This window comes from Cynoglossus semilaevis, chromosome 11 (assembly GCF_000523025.1).
Source record: "Cynoglossus semilaevis isolate Cse_v1.0 chromosome 11, Cse_v1.0, whole genome shotgun sequence".
In the NCBI taxonomy this organism is placed as follows: Eukaryota; Metazoa; Chordata; class Actinopteri; order Pleuronectiformes; family Cynoglossidae; genus Cynoglossus; species Cynoglossus semilaevis.
The window spans coordinates 4,923,222-4,941,955 of record NC_024317.1 but is presented as its reverse complement, the minus strand read 5'-3'; the positions used below and the strand labels follow the sequence as shown (position 1 = coordinate 4,941,955).

General features: G+C 41.1%; 3 protein-coding genes across 4 annotated transcripts in view; all 3 read right to left on the bottom strand.

Annotated features, from left to right (window-relative positions):
- LOC103386043 (transmembrane protein 198-like) overlaps window positions 1-2,324 on the bottom strand; it is a 14,004-nt gene extending 11,680 nt beyond the window's left edge. The window contains exon 1 of one of the 2 annotated variants that reach the window (XM_008320124.3): window positions 1,539-2,324. The gene's annotated coding sequence lies outside the window, so the exon portion shown is untranslated. The remainder of the gene's footprint in view (window positions 1-1,538) is intronic. The other variant, XM_008320123.3, reaches the window with a different exon arrangement.
- Window positions 2,325-6,044: 3,720 nt separating this feature from the next.
- Window positions 6,045-15,430, bottom strand: timeless (timeless circadian clock). The gene is given in 31 exon segments (XM_008320122.3): window positions 6,045-6,537; window positions 6,782-6,855; window positions 6,954-7,002; window positions 7,364-7,550; window positions 7,631-7,749; window positions 7,828-7,896; window positions 7,972-8,197; window positions 8,355-8,509; window positions 9,086-9,168; window positions 9,270-9,393; window positions 9,479-9,558; window positions 9,657-9,796; window positions 9,888-10,089; window positions 10,203-10,323; window positions 10,706-10,803; window positions 10,958-11,109; window positions 11,262-11,384; window positions 11,479-11,648; window positions 11,817-11,920; window positions 12,112-12,329; window positions 12,425-12,601; window positions 12,688-12,775; window positions 13,517-13,640; window positions 13,643-13,649; window positions 13,728-13,883; window positions 13,978-14,079; window positions 14,178-14,240; window positions 14,337-14,451; window positions 14,555-14,708; window positions 14,794-14,876; window positions 15,248-15,430. Coding segments are annotated over 30 exon segments (3,687 nt in total). The 5' UTR covers window position 14,876; window positions 15,248-15,430; the 3' UTR covers window positions 6,045-6,412.
- A 1,519-nt stretch (window positions 15,431-16,949) lies between these two features.
- Window positions 16,950-18,734, bottom strand: part of prph (peripherin) — a 5,043-nt gene continuing 3,258 nt past the window's right edge. Inside the window, exons 4-9 of the mRNA XM_008320121.3 lie at window positions 18,400-18,564; window positions 18,182-18,307; window positions 17,870-18,090; window positions 17,322-17,374; window positions 17,157-17,230; window positions 16,950-17,066 (exon numbers count right to left, since the gene is read on the bottom strand). Of these exons, the coding sequence (XP_008318343.1) occupies window positions 16,995-17,066; window positions 17,157-17,230; window positions 17,322-17,374; window positions 17,870-18,090; window positions 18,182-18,307; window positions 18,400-18,564 (711 nt within the window). The 3' untranslated portion in view covers window positions 16,950-16,994. The remainder of the gene's footprint in view (window positions 17,067-17,156; window positions 17,231-17,321; window positions 17,375-17,869; window positions 18,091-18,181; window positions 18,308-18,399; window positions 18,565-18,734) is intronic.

Below are 18,734 nucleotides of genomic sequence, written 5' to 3'. Positions count from 1 at the left end.
TGTCAAATAAGAGCAACTCTGTTTAGAGGAACGGTAAATCTACCGCGGCAAATTGATTCAAACAAGCATGAAACTACAAAGTTACAGTCATACTGGGACCAAGGAATAATCCATTAGAATAATGGACTGTTCCCACATCACATTATAGTAAATGTGACTAAAACATTTTAAAGTCCATTCCCACTAATGGCAGCGCTGCAGCAGTGGAAACAGTGCAGATGTGAATCACTGTGAGACGTTTACACTTTCGCTGAGCGCAGCAGCTACATAACTAACTTGTACCTGGAGTGATCGCCATCGCTACTGGAAGCTCAGTGGTGGAGGACTTTAGACTGAATGACTGGTTCAGTACACAACAATAAAGCTCTTATTATCCTGGATCACAGTCTCTTTGTGCTGAAAGGCTCATGGATAAACTGCATTATGTCGCTCAAGTGCAGCGGGTGCAGATACACACACAGTGGCTAACTGTTACGATTATACTAAATCAAAGTCTGAATAAATCAAGATCTATATCTGTATTTGATTTACATAACTGAAACATTCCATAATGTCCAACGAGGGACAAAAGTCGTCCATTATTGGTGTCACAAAAGTCTCTCAATGTAAATATTCTCTCCTGGTCATGTGGGTGTTTATCAAAGGAAGACCACAGGCTTGGTTTAAAAAAATTAAAGAAGTCACATTTCTGCGAATTTCACGGTGTCTCGAACTGAGAATTCCCCCTCCACCAATGACAGTACTGCATTCAGAAGAAATCTGACAGTAAAGAACCCAGAGGTAGCATCAGAGCATCACTGCAGATAAACGCCACTCAATATGTCCTGTAACCGCATAAAACCACTAGAGGGAGTCTGTGGTTCATTTCGGAAAAAATAACTGAATTCTTTAACTCAAATATAGAAACAAACTGTAGTTTTGTGTAAACATTGAATCTGGAACAGCCAAAGCTTTATATTATAATGTAAATATGTTTTTCAGAGTCCAACAACCAAACTCTAGTACACATTTGATATGATGTCACGGGCCAAATCTAACTATATTGCGGGCCGGGTTTGGCCCCCGAGCCTGAGTTTGGCACGTGTGCCGTATGGGAGCAATGCAACAGAGTAGTTGCATTTAGATTGGTGGTAAAATACCAATTCTAATCTCTAATCACTGTCTCTAATCAGTATTTAGTTGCATTTAGATTGGTGGTAAAATATCAACTCTCTAAGCACTGTCTCTAATCACTATGGCGTTGACTACAGAAAATCATAATTGACTTGGTGTTTATCGCAATGTGCGATTATATCGTGTATCGTCCCAGCCCAGAGTCAAGTCTGACTTGACTACGTGTTATTTTCTAACATTTCCAGCTGTAGAGTTTGGCTCTGAACAGACCGCATCTGGAATCATCTGAATCACACAACAATCATCCATCAACATGGACGCTGAAGAAAAAGTCGGTTCAGTCTGGACACTGGACTTTTAACCCTCTCTCTCTCACACACACACACACTCTCTCTCACACACATCTATACAGTGTAGAAACGTACCTCTGAGTGTTTGCTGAGCTGAGCTGAGCTCCTCAACGTCTGTTCTGTCAAACAGGAAAAACACAAAAGCGGCGTCAGGAGACCAGGGAGAACCGGTTTCTCCTAAGCTTCTTTGCTCCTCTGTGCTGCTGCCGCCGCGGTTGCTTTTTAAAACTCAGAAATAAAACCTAAAAGACAAAGTCATGGTGTTGCTTTATTCTTCATTTAAAAAAACCCCGGCGTTAAAGCTGAACCCTAACGAGCTCCGGAGCAGAGATGAGCGTTAGCTTCTCTGGTTCCCAAGTCACGGCAACTTTCAAACTGTTGCTGCTCCTTCCCACACTTCTCCACCACTGACACAGCCCGTGGAAAAAGTTACCGACTCTTCCTCACACGCCTCCCCTCCTCTTTTCTCCCCCGCCTCTCTTTTCTTTTCTCCCTCTCCTCTGCAGTAAATTGTGTTTAAAAAACAAAGGAGGAATCGTTTGTTCCCCTCCTCTCCTCTCTCCTCTCTCCTCTCTCCTCTTTGGGGTTAGTCCCTTCACAACCACCCATCCACAGCGTCGTCGGTTAGTCCGTTAATAGAGGAGGAGGGACGGGGGAGGAGAGAAGAGGGAGGAGGGGACATGAGGGAGGAGAGTGGACGAGGACCCCGAGCTTTGATCAGTCTGTGATTAAGAGGTGGTCCACGTGAAATGAAGACTTCATCATTTCGTACCAACTCATCATCTTAACACTTTAACTTGACTCCAACATCCTTGACAATCTTTTTTCCCCACGATCAATATTTTCATACAGAAACATTAACATTTTATCATTGTATTTCTTAAACCCGAACCTGTCGACGGTATTAAATATGTGGAACACTCGCTTCGGCTGTGTTTGTTTGTTTGTTTGTTTGTTTTGATGACCTGATGCAAAATACATCTAGAATTCTACAAAGACAGATTTCCGACACAGAAACACCGTTTACAAAGGGAGGTGACATTTAATGGGAGGATTCTAAGACAAATTGATCTGTTATTGTCATAAATATATAAATATTTCAGTTTTTATTTGTCCAAGGGCTTTTTTGTTTGTGAAATTGTTTCTTTTCTACTACAAACCCAACGACAATCACCCGACGACCACCTACAGGTCAAAGTCTTATTTTGATCTATGACAAATGCATCCGTCCAGCAACCACAGACCCCGAAGATCCACAAAGTCTTCATACAAATTGACTAATAATACATTAAAATAACATACAAAAATGTTGATCAGAACTGTCTGAAATGGACCTTTGGTAAAGTTGTTATATTTATCCAGGTATCTGTTAGTCTGTATTCGGGACAGAGTCCAAGTACTGGTTCAGATATTGGACCTAATATGAACTCAGAGGAATTTGATGTTGACTNTGAGGGGGGGTATGTGTTTCAACCCGGGCTTAGACTTTCTGTCTGGTCTCCTCATAACGACTGACTGCTGATTCTCTCTGGGGGGCGTGCAGTTGTTTCTTGGGAACATGTCCAGGTTGCTGGTTGCTGTTTTGCCCTCGTCTCTGGGGGTAAAGTCAGGATTGTCTTCTGTTTTGTTTCAGAGATACACCAGAGAAGCCAGAGCAGACTCCAGGTATCAGGGATCTCTGGGTAATGATGGTCCCACTAATAGAGGTACTAGTCACCCCCCCCCCGACCCCACCAGGGGTGGGGTGCCTTAATATGCATGTCATGAATAACCTTAGTTGTTCTGCTCTGTGGGAGCGCTCCCTGCAGTGGGGTCACGACACGCCTGACCTCAGGAGTTGGCCTCATATAATACTACTACAGTCACCAATTATATTTATAATATTTTCTGGCTTTTTAAAACAAAAGGTTGAAGGTTCAATGCCCTGATATGACAGTCATTAGTTCATTTTGTAAGAGTATGTTTTTAAGTCAATTTTCGGGACAAACGTCATTGGGTTTAATAGAAATATTGAATTCTAAAACAATATCAATTTTGGAATTTTTATATTTTTAATTAACTTTCATTTAAATATGTATGTAACGTTTCAAGAAATTAGAAAATGTATAATAAATATAACATATTTTGCAAAAGAACTACAGTGTAAGTTACTTTGAAATTACTGCCCCCAGTGGTGACACAGGACATTGCACAACGTGCAGGGACTTTCTGCAGAAATGAGCTCCAGCTGTTTGTGCTAGTGCTGCTTCGCTTCCCTCCACAGGGCATAGAGGACGAAAATGGAAGAGGAGACGGAGGAGACGGAGGAGGCTGCGAGCCGAGCGCCAGCAACATGAACTTATTTATTCATAACAAATGTGGAACAGATCAACAACTCGTCCTCCATCTGTTCTCTGTTCTTTACTGTCAGGCTGTTAATGGCACACGGAGACCATTGGATGAATTCTGTTCTGTGTCACATTTGGCTTGACTGAGCAGATCATGAAACAGTCTACATTATAGACTATAACCTGGGTGTGTCCTGTGGATCCTTGAAGTCACTCTGTGATTTAGTGGAACTATGTGAACACATATTTTCCAGGAACATTTCGCAATCGGAAAGAGTTTGGCTATTGTACCAAGAATGAAACACTTAAAATGTGGAAAATGCTAGAATTTCTGTGCCTTCCTCCATAGTCAGTATTTTTTTTTTGTTTTACTAAAAAAGCCAACAAGAGCGCTCCTCCTCTTCCTCAGTATAATCAGTAAACACAAACAAACACAGACTAAACACCATCTCGAAATCAGGGGCTTTTCTAACCACCTGAAATGTCAACGACTAACGAACGCCTCTTGTTGCAACACGCAGGTCTATACAAGTCATGTGACAGAAATAAGAGTACATTTTCCACTTCTCTGAAACTGAACTGACAGGTACGTTTACCCCTGAATCTACCCCAGGGTTATAAAGTAACTTTTACAGTAATCCACAGCAGCAGAACCAGTGCTGAAGTAAATGCCTTCGTCTGAGTTCATCACTCAAGTAAGTAAATGCCCTCGTCTGAGTTCATCACTTTTGTGTGGGTAGAGATTTTCTCAAGTAAATGCCCTCGTCTGAGTTCATCACTCAAGTAGACACACTTTTGTGAGATTTTCTGCATTTGCTGCTTCAAAATGTTTACATTCAAAATGTTTTTTTCTCATTGGAAATTAAAGATTCAAATGAGTTTCTTCTCAACTGAAACCCTGTCTGTTTGGATGAACATCAGGGTCAATTTGAGGACAGAATATGTCATGTGTTATGACTAAACCTCTGGGGCTTCTTTTTTTTTAAGTTGACAATAGACGACGAGCTTCTATTTACTGAGGGTTTGGAACAGTTTAACCACTTAATGCATCGGTTCCTCACACCTATACAAAACAACCCCCCCAGGCCGGGGAGGGCTCTCTTCTGTCTGTGTAGACGTTACAGAATAATTACATGTGGTGGAGAGCGGCGTGAGAAATTTCAAGTGTAGCTCAGCTATTATGACTTTGACCTTATTTGCATAAGGTTGCAAACAGGTTGAGGTGTTTTTATCAGTTTTTTAAACAGTTCTGAGATAAGGTACCGCTCCACCGTCAGAGCCAATAGACACTCCTGGGAAACATGATGCGAGACGACCTTAAAAAAAAACAAAAACTCTTGCGACCCACCTGAGCGTTGCGACCCAGTCTTTGGGAAACAATACTGTAAAGTATAATACCTTTCATTTGGTGTTTGAATTTTTCGAAACATCAGAAAAAAAAAACGAAGCAGCAAAAAATGCTTTGAAGAGTCTTCAGTGCTAAGCTAATGCTATCCCGTGGCGGTACCATTCCCCTTATTTTTGTAACTTAATTCTCAGTTATCATGCTCAGTGGTGTTTTGAAGCAATAGTGTGATGTGGGTGGCACTACTGTAAAAAATTTTATTTGGGGCGCTGCCAGAAAATGTTATGAATCCCCTGCCTCGCAGCACTAAGATCAGAGTGTGACAGGTTTTATTTATAACGTTACACTTCAACGTAACACAGCCGGTCTTGTAGACAGAAAAAAAAACTAGTTTAGCCTTAAACTGATGGAGACAGAGGAAACAGCACCTTTAACCTCTGAGCTTCCGCCCACCGTCGTACACATATGTGTGTCGCTCTCAGCGGTATCTGTACACTGTCAGCCCGGCCTCTGGCTCAGTGGGATGGGGGCAGAGCAGATGCAGTGACAGGAAGTTCCTAACGTGGTCCAGATGTGAGGACGTAGACCACCACAGAAACAGCTGGGAAATGTGGACGACTGCAGGAAGTCACTACAGAGAGGAGGTGTGCTGAGGAGAGCGCCACCAGGAGACTTTTGTCCGTGTACATTTTTTAAAAACAAATTTGACGATTAAAGATTCCCGCCGCCGACACTCTTCAAATGAAAACGGATACATTTATGTTAAAAAGTAATTCCCGTTACTAACACTGTGTTAACACTATATTCTGACCGGATGAGCTGTTCGGATTTGTGATCCACTGCCCTCTTGTGGATACAATTGTGCACTGCATGTTGGTAGCATTACTGTACGTACAGTAATCAACACAACGACTTTGACAAGTGATTTTTTTATTTATAAGCAAAGAGGAATTTCACTCAGAAACATGAAAACAGGTATTTTTTTTAATAAAAACTTGTTTTCTTCTGAAATAGAATTACTTATTTTTCTATGACTATTTTTTAAATATAAGAAAGAATAACTTGGAAAAAGCCAGACAGAGGTACCACAACAAAACACTCACAGAAGACACAACAGAGTATTATGGTCATTGCATTCATAGGTGAATTCCAAGAGTCCTTGGTATTTGACACTAACAGGATTTCTATTGTCTAAGATTCATGGAGACAGGGCAAAGTGAGAAACGTCACTGTTTCCTGTGTGCTCAGCTTATATACAGTAGTCCATTAAAAAATCGCTAATCCTCATCTTCATCAATTAGAGCCATCTTCCGTCTGCGCTTCACAGGAGCAGAGACGTCGTCCTCATCTGAGTTTGCGTCACCCTTGGCTTCCAGGTCCATTGCCGTGGAGGAGTCGTTCTCTGTGAACACAGTAACACAGTAAACAGCTGTGTGAAAGAGAAGTCAGAAGTCAATCTGTTCTGACTCTTATAATGCATTTCAGAAAATGCAACAAGTGACAACAAGTGACCTCCGAGATGGACTATAAAAAATGCACACAATTTTGAGGTTTAACATAAGTAATAAAGCTGAGATGGACTATAAAAAATGCACACACTTCATTATCAGAGGATTATTTTGAGGTTTAACATAAGTAATAAAAACCTTTCTCTTCTTCTTCATCATCATCATCATCATCCAACACTCTGCTTCTCTTAGTTGAAGTCTTCTCCTGAGATCTAGTGTGTACAAAAACAGGTCAAGTTTTAGGATCATTTAAATAAAAAAAACAATATTTTTTTTAACTGTGATTTGGCCCAAACCAAAAACTCCTCACCTTTTAGTTGAACTTTCTGCATCTTCAGCAGTTAAATCCAACACAGGAACTTAAAAAAAGTTTTAAAAAAAGCCAACAAGCATCAAATTAATTCACCATTTTTTTGTTAAATAACCAAAATTATTTTATAGAAACTACGGAAAAATTATTTGCAGGGAAATTGTCAATTAAACTTTTAAAGAAACAAGTACCACATTTAGACCAAATTATTTCCTTCAGATTCTCCAGGCAGTATTTATGTGCTCTGTGTAACTGGAGAGTTGAATGGTGAGGAAAGCTGTAATTAACTGGTGACATCTGACACGAGGAGGCAGCGGCTGGGTCATTCCCACACATACCTGGGCGCTCGCTGCTGTGTTTTGTTTTGAGAGCGAGTAGCAGAGCTGTGAGAGCTTGAGCCATGTGTTTACCTGAAGTCTCCTCCTCCTCCTCCTCCTCCTCCTCTTCCTCCCTGTTCTTATGGAGGTTTTCCTCTGGACTCTTGGGCTCATGTTCCTCCTCCACACCCTCTGTTTCTTCCTCTCTTGGACTCAGAGCTGCAGCTGCGCTCCGGAGCTGTGACACACTGAGCTTTTCTGGGATTCTCCAGAAACTTTCCTGATTTAGAAACCCACATTTTTAAAAAATTAAATATATATAATAAATATTATAGGATTATACGACACACAGACACACACCTGTTCGTTTGCAGGGGGACGTAAACCCAGTTTGCGCAGCAGCCTGTGGAAACTCCTGTTCTCCATGGCGTCCTCATTGGCCTCAGTCAGAGGGACCAGCGGCACAGGAAAGGACAAATCTAGAGAACCAGGCAATGATTTTAAACACACACACACGTCCATACAGTGAAAGACTGAGATGTGAGAGTTAAATTCACCATCATGCTGTCGGTCGTCCGCTGTTCTGTTGAGACAACTCTGCAGCCACAGCAGCGGCCCTGACATGCCTGTTACATCGAGACCATAATCACATTCAGTATTTCAGATTTCACCTTCTACAGATACAACATATTCTACCTCACCTTTCTGTTGCAGAGCCTTCACCGTGGAGACGACATCCGTTCTCCTCTCCACCGGGGAGTTTGTGCCTCGGCTCCTCCTCGTGCCATTTTGTTTTGCCTTTCCCCTCCTTTGCTCTTCCTCTTCCTCACTCTCATCAGACTCATCTTCTACATCCTCCACATCATCTCTGTCCATAGAATCATCTGGGAATTCTTGGGTGAGTCGGGCCAGGAAGTCTTCTTCGGCCTGTTGATAGATTGGATGACCACGGGTGTCAGACTCCATTTCACAGTCGGGCCAAAATTAAAAAGTGAGATGAAGTCGTGGGCTAAACTCAACATTTATTTATTTACTGAGTTTGACGCCTCAGCACATTTATACAGTAAATAAAAGAAAACTCTACCACTCCTCGTCCTGTACTCTTCTGTTGAGCAGCGCGCCCTCTCTTCTTGTGCAGCTGTCTTCTCTCCGACACCAGGCCCAGACTCAGCAGCTTGTCCACCACACGTGCACGAGATCGTTTGGCCGTCAGCTTCTTCAGGATGTTTCCCAGGACATCTGAGAGTGAGATGAAGTTTAAGCACCGATGTCTACTTGGAGTAGGTGGTTCCATTAGGAATTGAACCCAGGACTCTTGTCTTCTCAGGCGTGCTGACCACTACATGATAAAACCACACTGAACCTAAACGTTTGGGGTATCGAAATTGGGTGCAAATTTGAACCTAAACGTTTGGGGTATCGAAATAGGGTGCAAATTTGGGTTCTGTTGAGCCAGGAATGCTTTATGCCATATTATAAACTAATTAATAATTTAATATGTATATAATAAAGTAATAAAATAAAATATAATAGAAATACATGGCCAGAAAGCAGAATAGAGTTTTAACTGCATTTGTAAGAATTTTTAAAAAAAAGAAAAAAGGGAGGATTTCAATAAAATGCAAGAAAAATAACTTTTAGAACTTCAACAAACATGGAATTCAAATTGATCCCAACAATCAGAGATGGTATTCCATGCCTGTATAATGGAGCAAAAACTTGGAAGATTATACTTCAGTATTTCTCAGTTAGGCTGGAATATTGTTTGCATGTGAATTATCTTAATGTTTTCTTTGGATCTTTTTTCTCATTTACCATCTGAGTCCTTGAACTCCTCAAAGAGAATCTCCAGCTCCATCTCTTGTTCCTCTGTCCACAGTATAATCTGAGTTCCTTTCCTTAAAAATAAATAATAATAAAAAAAAACTTCTGTTAATGGAAACCACGGTGCAAGAAAATCGTCACGACATTTATTCATCCCTGGTCGTGGAGAACGTACTTTTGTTTCTTCAGCTCCTTGGTGTTTTCCACCAGACCCATGCGCACGAGCTGAGTGACCACCTGCCGCCGGGTTCGCTCGGTGTTGCTGAGCAGAGTCAGCACGGTTTCCACAACATCTGGAACTGTAAAGCCAGGAGAGAACACAGCGGGATCATGGGTAGGATCAAAACAACATCACAGTGGAACAAACAAGAAGTTCAAGTTTACCATCAGAGTGTCGGTGCTCCTCATAAAGTCTACGCAGCTCCTCCTCCTCCTCCTCGGTCCAGGCTGGTTTTTTCTCCTCTCTGACACCAAGAGAAGATGTCATGTATTTAAAAAACGTTTTTTTACCACTTAACAAACGGATGAAAATATGGAAGAAGAGAGAGAAAAAAAAACAGACCCATCTTTGCTGTATCCCTCTGTCATTTCCCGCACGGCGCTAACGTTTTTCCAGAACAGCAGCTCAACAAAGGCCTTGTTGTTTTTCGCTGCCACTGAGAAGAATCGGTTCATTACATACTTGGTGAAGGTGACCAGTTCCTGAGAGACGGAGAGAAACCAGAGAAAAGATGGTTTTCTATTTCACCTTCAAATTCCTGAATTAATTCTTTCCCCGCTCGTCTTACTGTACCTTGTACGCAGCTGCGGCAGGATCACTCAGGATTTTGTTGAAAACATTAAAGACCGACAGTTGATAAAGTAAGGCGTCCATCTTGAGGTCAACAGCCAGGCGGTGCAGCATCCGAGCGATGCAGTGGTTGGTGTGGGGCGGGTTTTTCGAGTAGGATTTTAGGAGGATGAGGTACGGACGAACGATGTTCGGGCTGGCAAACCTGGGAAGAAGGTGAGACCAGAGGCGATGACCTCTCTGTGACCTCTCTCGTCCTGATCACTGATCATATGTTCAACAGCCAGGGACAATTTGACTTCAGCAGATTTGGCTCACCTCTTAATGAAATCTAAAAAGTTAAACTCTGTTTCTGAAACTTGCACAGGCTCCAGCTCTTCTTCCTCCAACTCGGCCCCATCGTCTTCCTCTTCTGCCACAGGCTCAGGAGCAGAAGACCCTAAAGGTCAAAGGTGATGTTTGAATTTGTCATACATGTCGTTGTGCAAAGCGTGAGTTATTCGGGTAAACCATCTGACAAAAACAACATTTTCTTGCATTGTACCCAGTGATATATCAGTTAAAATTAGGAACGTTTGATATAGACTTTTTGCCGATATATGTAGCCGTTTGCCCCCAAAACTGAGGTAAACGTCTCAGGATTCCAAAATTCCAAATCATATTCCAGCAAATTTAGTGAAACCCAGGAATTGTGTTATCGGATTTTCATGACCGGAGTTAATTATGCCAATATAGAGCAGATAATATTGGCCGAACTAAATCTAAAAAAGCCTTACGTTTTATCCAAGTTTAAATAGACAAAATTTAAATGTAAAACATACTTGGGAGGTCAGCGTGGAGTATCTGTTTAAGAAGCTCCAGTTCATCCTCAGGCTCCACATCGGCTGAACCAAACACGTCGTCCTCTGGCCACACTTCTCTGAGTATTACAAAAAAAACACCAACGTCAGACTAGTTGAAGGAGATTACAGTTCAAATAAAATAAATGATAATCAGATTTGAACCAAAACCCTAGCACCCGGGAGAAAAAAAAGACCATCAGTTTTAAACATATAAAACGGAGTCTAACTGACCTGGCAGCACGCAGCAGCGCCAGAGCTTCTGGACCCAGACGAGCCAGCAGTGCATCCTTGATTCTCACCATGGCGTCTGTGCGCTGCTCCTCCAGGGGAGTTTCAGAAGTGGCGTCGAACGGCACGATGCTTTCAGTTAAAGACTCTGTCAACTGCAACAGAGACCGACATCAGTGGTGACAAATAAATTTAAATTTGAATTTAAATTTTTAATTTGATAAATCACAGGGTAGCTATAGATTAATCATGACTAATCTAATAATTTTTTGTTTAGTTTGCCTCCAGGTTCAGAGCTGACACAGACCTGGAAACCTGAAGTCTTCAGCTCTTCCTCCACAATCTTCCACGCCTCCAGCAGAGTCTCTGGACTCGCCTCTACAGCTGGATTTTTCTTCCCCCGTGACTTCCTACGCTTGACTTTTTTTCTCTGTACAGAAGAGACATTAGAAACGTGTTAAGAGCACAACATACTGGGGAACCTGCACATGTGAGCCTCAAAGCTGCGAACTGAAGAATTTTACCTGAACCATCAGGTTTTTGCGACCTTTAGAGAACCGTTCCAGCATTCGCAGGAAGAGATGTGTTGACTCTACCAGGTCTTTGAGGTAAGAGCGAGGCTGTTGTGTTTCATCAAACTTCCTCAGCAGGGTTAGGAAAATCTCCCTGTATTCCATCAGGTAAAATATGTTGCCTAGAGAATCATAATAAACACAACTGAGTACTGTTAAAGTAAAGTAGCAAAACTGATAAACACAACTGAGTACTGTTAAAGTAGCAAAACTGAAAAAAGAAAATGAGTGAAATCTGCATGAAAATGAGAACAAATGAAAGTTTGTAAGACATCAGAACTGCATCCTACTTTTAATAACAACAGAACTCTGGCGAATACTTTCATCCTTGGACTGGTCCATCTCATTGATCGTTAGCAGCAACTCTTGATAAGCCTTTAAAGCCAAGTGCATCCTGGAGAAAAAAAAAAAGATTGGTACTGGTCATTTCACCAACTGGACAATTTTCACACAATTCCCAAGTCTAGTCACTAAGTGTGATGTGTATCAAGTCACTAAAAAGAATAGCAGTTTCATTGTCTGAGTCAACTGCACAAGATATTAAATAAGATTACAAGTCACTTTGGAGTTGTTTGTTTTTTTTACCTGCGAGACCAGGATGTAGCCTCTTTACGGTCCGTGAGTAACATCTCATAGTAGTTGGTGATATTGCGCTCGATGAAGTGAAACGTACGGATAGACATAGTCTCGGAAACAAAGTCAGCACGAAAACCGTTGCCACGATTGAAGGCCATGAAGAAGCTGAGAGCCCAGAGGTAGTAGGTTTCATCGTGCTGCTGAGCCTGCTCTCGGATCAGACTTTCCTGTCAGAGACATCAGTCCAGATGATTGGCTGACACCAACAGACCTACATCACAGAGTATATAGAAATATATATGTGCATGAAGATGTGGTTTACCTTGACCAGGTACATGAGGTGGTTGTAGCAGTTTTCCAGGAAGTCCATACAAAACTCTCTAAGGAAGAGACGCACATTTAGCGCAGATCGCCGTTTCTCCTGACATTCCGTGGCTGTGCGATTCCTTTTGGGAACACGTCTGACTGTTTTTCCTGTGTCATGAGTGTAATTTTTAAACTAAAAAAACAAACAAACACACATTAGAGGAAAAGAAAAACAAACTCCATATTGTCAAGTTTGCATCTGTATTTCACATGACTTACATTATGAAGATTTCTGTGATAAATGACATCTTTTTCTCCAACAGACTTCAGGCCTTGAACAACATACGACCCTCTAAAGCGAGAGTGCCTGAAAATTACAATATAAGAATTATATGCATATATATATATGTATGTTATACATTGTTAAATCCATTAGCATTAGGATTAATAATGTATTTCCCCCAGCTCGTTTCTCTTCCATGTCAATAAGAGCAGATTCAGTTAACATCTAGTCACTAACCAGGTATATTTAACATATTTTCCTGACGAGAAGTTATGCTATTTTACTAGTTTGGCTGGTCTTGTGACTAGCCGATATCATCTATGGCCACAAGAGGGCACCCTCCACATACTTGACCACCGAACGCTGCTCAAGCGCCCCGGAAAAGTTACACGACCAAACGATAACGACTCCTTTGAAGACATAGAACGTTTCACAAATAATACAAATAAAATGCGACTAAATAAGGCTTCAACGCTGAACGTAAAAGGGAGATTAGAATGTATTTAGCCAAAACCGGAAATGGAGCAGAAAAAAGGAAACTGACAGAAAACTGGTACTGATGCTGATGGGTGTTTCCGACGAAGAGCCCAGAAGAAGAAGAGACGACGCTTCAGCTTCCTACATAGTATTATGCTATTTTGGCTAATAGGTAAATTAAAAGTATTTCCAGATAAAAATAAAAATGACCGTTCTTTATTCAATTGATGTAAAAGGGCGTGTAAGACACGTTTTCCGCTTCAAGACGCATATTTTGACAAAAGTGGAAAATACGGTACTCATATTCGCCGTAATATCGTCACTAAACATCGAAGGCTAATGTTTTACCTGGTTCCTCGTTGTAGAGTGCGGAAACGCTTCTCGGCCTGTTCTCTTTGCTTCAGAGCCTCCAGCTCCTGAGAGTCTTTGTGCTTCTCTTCCATTGATCTGGCCTGACCAGCACTGACCAAGCTTCTGGAGTCTGAAGGGGGAAAAAATGGGTTTAGAAAACAGGTTTGAACGTGTCTCTGTGCACATTAAAAGCAGCAAATGATCTAACCTGGTCTCTGAACATGAGGGAGATGATCTCCAGCACATGCATGCTCCACTGCTGCTCACTCTGTGCCGAGGCCAAGAACTTGACCAGGTCATCAAAACCGCTCATGTGAATGGCCCACAGCAGCCTGTCATGGATGCTGGCGTCGTCATCTACTTTCTACAATGAGCACGAACAACAACAGAGACAATAATAGAAGGAATTATGGGGTAAACAGAGACAATAACATACATAATGGTTTCCGTGTGCTGACCTTCTCCTCATTGGGATCAGCAGAAACATGAAGAACATTCCGGACCAGCAGCAGAATTCTCTCTATCAGCAGATTGTCCTCCTCCTGCCTCTGCTCCCAGTCCTGACAGAGGAGCGTGTGATCAAACACAACTCAACAGGATAAACGTGGATAAAGGTGGAAGGCAACCATCGTGAATACTGCAGTACTGCAATACTCACCAGCTGCAGGAAGTTGTAAAGTGTTTCACTAAGAACGCCAAACTCTCTTTCACTGGCAAATGCCTGAGAGACAAAAACAAAAACACATCAGATACATTTATTCTGCAGTAAAGTCCACAGGAAAATAAATGTGGCTACGACAGTTAAAGTAGGGACGACCTCTTTATAAGCCTGTAGGTGTGCAGTCACAGTCAGAAAGTGATTCCTGAACACGGGGTCGTCAGGGACTTTACCAAAACACAGCATGGCAGGCTGAGTGAGGTTGACCATAAGCCTGTGAAAATTTGCACACTTTTCAAGAAGGTATATTTACAAAATTCCCTTATTCAGTGCAAATAATATTACAACAAAACTGTATTTTACTACTAATATTTTACCTGACAGAGGCATCAAATAAGGGTTTGTCTTGGCTGTGTTGGACAACAATAGGGAGGAGGTCATTCTGTACAATCTGTGCGGCCCCCAGCTGCTGGCGAACATCCCGAGTGTCATCTTCATGGCGCAGATACCTGATCAGATCTTTAACACTCTCTGTAATTTGACGGAAGAAAATATAATTAAAGGTTTTACCTAACATATATTTGTATGACTTTTTTTTTTCTCAAGTATCACTCACCCAGACAGTCTATTTCCTTGTGATAAACGTCCCCCTCCAGGTAGCCCAGGGCACTGCATGAGGCCAGAAGTTCACAATCCATCCTAAACAAGTCATTGAATAGCCACCAGAAGGAGAAAATCAAATTGACAAGAAATTCACTTTTACAAGTGCGGTATATAGATAGAAATAACGACAATGTGTCTCTAAGATCAGAAGGAAAATAATAATACACATTTCTACGGTTTGATTTCCTTATGTGACTGTGTTGGTGACAGTGCGTTTGGCCAAAAACAGTGATTTGCAAGATTACATTTTTACTATTACGTCTTTGTACAAACCGACAGACAGTTGGCTTAACTACACGGTATTAATAAAAACTGCACTTCTTATCTCAGTGACAACTGAAAAATATCCTCCGGCGGTTATATTATCGTATCCAGCGTATAAAAATGAAAACGGATAAATGACCAACCTGGTTATTCGCAGTTGTTTCTGTATCCAACAGCTCCCCGTGTAGAAAAAAACATAAAGTTTATAGTACGTTTTAAGTTTTGTAAAGATGTCTTCTCTGTTTACGACAGATTTTACAGAGCACACAAGTCTCGCGCCAACACTACAACACAGCGGATGTGTAACGGCGTCACTTCCGCGGGCATTTGACGCCCTCGGTTTGGTATTCCACATATCACTTTTTGCAACTATGCTAAAAGAACACAACTCCTGCCTATATAAATAATGAGTTAATATTATGAAGCGCTTAGTATAGAGTTTTAGTAGTTTTATATTAAGTCATAAACTAAAACCCAAGCTTAACCTGAAAGGATCAACTCAGGGCGAAAACATGTTTGAAGGGCCTGTTTTCGCCTATTATTATTATTATTAACGATGATATTATTATTATTATTATTATTATTATTAATAATAATAATAATAATAATAATACAAAAATATTAATAGTTGCACATTATTTTTATCACTGTATTTGTGGATTTAATTGCACATTATTTTTATCACTGTATTTGTGCATTTAATTTTTATTTTCGATTGTCTGATTTGAGATTTTCATATAAAAGTTACATATATATTGTTTTCTCTCTGTTTTATAACATGACAAAATAAATTGCTGTATTTCTCTGTAGCTCTTCAATCAAGAACACATCTTGCCTTAACTGCTCCCACAATAAAGCTTTCTGCAGTGAGCTTTATTGCTGTCACTGATGCAGACTGGAGAAGACGATGGCAGAACGTGTTTATTATCAGTTTGTCCTCGTGCTGAAGCCAACTGTCTCTGCAGAGCCCTCCCAGTTTTGTCTTTCACACACTTAGATGGAATTGTCCAGTCTTTCATAATATGCTCATATTTCACAAAGGTTTTATGTAAGAATTGATTTGAATACTCAAAACCCGTCATTTCCCAGCTCGGGATCAATAAAGTACATCCAGTGATCTATCTGATACTTGATCTATATCCCAATACTATGTATATAATCTCACCCAACTTAACAAATGTTTTTCCCACCAGCACCTGGTCGAACTGGTCACACTTTGTTAACCAGAAATGAGAAGATACCACCTACTAGCAATCGTTGGAGTTGTCAGCTAAAAATAAAAACATCGACATTTCTTTGCTCCAATTTGCTTTATTTGCACGTACATATTGATCCTTCAGTCTTGCCAGGTACACACATTGCTAAGCACATTCAGCACAGGTCTTTGCATTTGGTTGCTTGTCAGTGAACTCCGGCTGTAACGGTTTGCACAATAATAAGGATACTGCAAAGCCGATAAAACAAAATGCCTGAATTTGGTCTCTTTTTAACTGAAGGGCAGTGTTTAAAGGTTCATCACCTCATTTTAACTAAGACAAAACAACTTTTAGCTCTTTGTTTCTGCTCTAGATACCTGTAGTTTCACACGCTGCTACAAATGTGTGGTTTTCTAAGCATTCAACGGAATTGCACTGTAAATCAAGGCCTCGTTGGTTTGTTAATAGAGTGGGTTTTGCTTCGCTCTACGCACGGAGTGGGTGTGTTAAACACTTGGCTCGGGTAGCACCAAGGTGAGACTGTCTAAAGGGGTTTATTTAACATTGCACCATTACTGAGACAGATAAACACAGAACGAGTATGAATAAGGATTATATATGGGATTTTGACTATTTTTTGTTTTATTCGTTCTATCATGGCACTGGCCTTCACATCACGTCTCATCACTTTCTTCTAGTCGTCCTTGTCACTTTTGTCAGAGCGGCCAGAGTCTCTTTCTGTCTCCCTTTTAGATTCCTTCACAACCTGACAACAAAAGAGAGAGAGAGACAAAATGAACACACAAGCAAACTTGCAACAACAGCAAAGTGGACTGGAGTCTGTGCCTCATTTCACCTCTCCATCTCTGGTCTCCACTGTCTTTATCACCACAGTCCTTTTGGTCCCACTGTCAGGGGTGTGTTCAAAGTCTGTAAAAAGTCAGATTAAATGTATAAATCATATGTATGTACAGTGTATGTGTATAAACCTGGGCAGTTGTAGGTTTATATTTGAACTCACCTCGCTCTCCAAAATGGTTACTCATGCCAATGTTTAAGATGGGAACAGTAATCCTAAAAACAGGAACATTATTTTTAAGCATTTTATTCCTTCATAAGGGGAAGAAATGTTGTTGCTAACAAGTTATTAATAGACATGTGTATATTTATACACAATTTTAAATCTATTTTCAGGATAGACAGCAAAAAGTGAACAGTACTTTGTTGGAGACTGTGTGAGCAGTGATTAAGAGACTAATTATTGTGATACACTAATATTTTTTTGTAAAGAAGAGAAATCCAAAGCAGTAGCTATAAATTTTGAGATAGGTCTTAAATAGTAAAAGAAAATTACTAGTGAATTCAAACAGTTTACACAATAAAAATAATATATTTTATTTTATTTTATGAACTTTATTGATTCCACACTGGGGGAATTCCTGTGTTAACCGCAGATGCGCTGCAGCAGGCTGCCTCTTGGAGGCGCCAAGTACAGTGTGTGGTTCCTCTGGGATAATAACATACGTTGATAAACCAAGACTTACCAAGAGATAACAAACTGTCTCTCACCTGCTCTCTTCCCCTTCCAGCAGTTTACGGTAAGTGGCAATCTCTATGTCCAGAGCCATCTTCACATTGAGGAGGTCTTGGTACTCCCTGAGGTGGCGAGCCATTTCCTCTTTCAGATGGCGGATCTCATCCTCCAGCCTGCCTATATTGTCCTGGTAGTTGGCGATCTCGTTGCCAAACTGGTCCTCCATGTCACGCATCTGCCTCAGTAGAGCTTCGTTCTGAAAACGACAGCAGCGGCAGAGAAACAAACTTGATATAGTCTCACCAAACAAGGAGGATAACAGCCGCGGTGATGTTCTTTGGTCTCACCGTGTTCTTCAGTGCATCAATTTCACAGTTGAGAGACTGGATTTGCCTTCGTGACTCATTGGCGTCCTGCTTGGCCTGCCTCAGAGCATCAGTGTTGCGCTTTGCAGACTCAGTGAAGTCAACAAACTGCAGCAAAAAAATAAAATGCGTCATTAATAACATTTTTATTTTCTTCTTTGTTCCCGTCTGATTTTCTGCACTTCGGTCTCACTGCCCACCTTGGACTTGTACCACTCTTCAGATTCTTGCATATTCTTCATGGCTATGGTCTCGTACTGAGCCCTGATGTCCCTCAGGGCACCGGTCAGATCAGGCCTGGCGCTGCTGTCCACCTCCATCTTCAGCTGCTGGGTCTGGACGCTCACCTGCACATCCTGGATTTCCTGGAAAAGAGGGAATGGAAACAATTGGAAAATGCAAAAATAGGATTGCATCTTTCCATCATTTTTCTACAGTATTTACACATGCTGTTTTATTTTCTTAAAGACAAATTACATTGAATTATTACTAAAGGTTATTTATTTATGCTTATAGTTAGAAAGATTGTAAAATC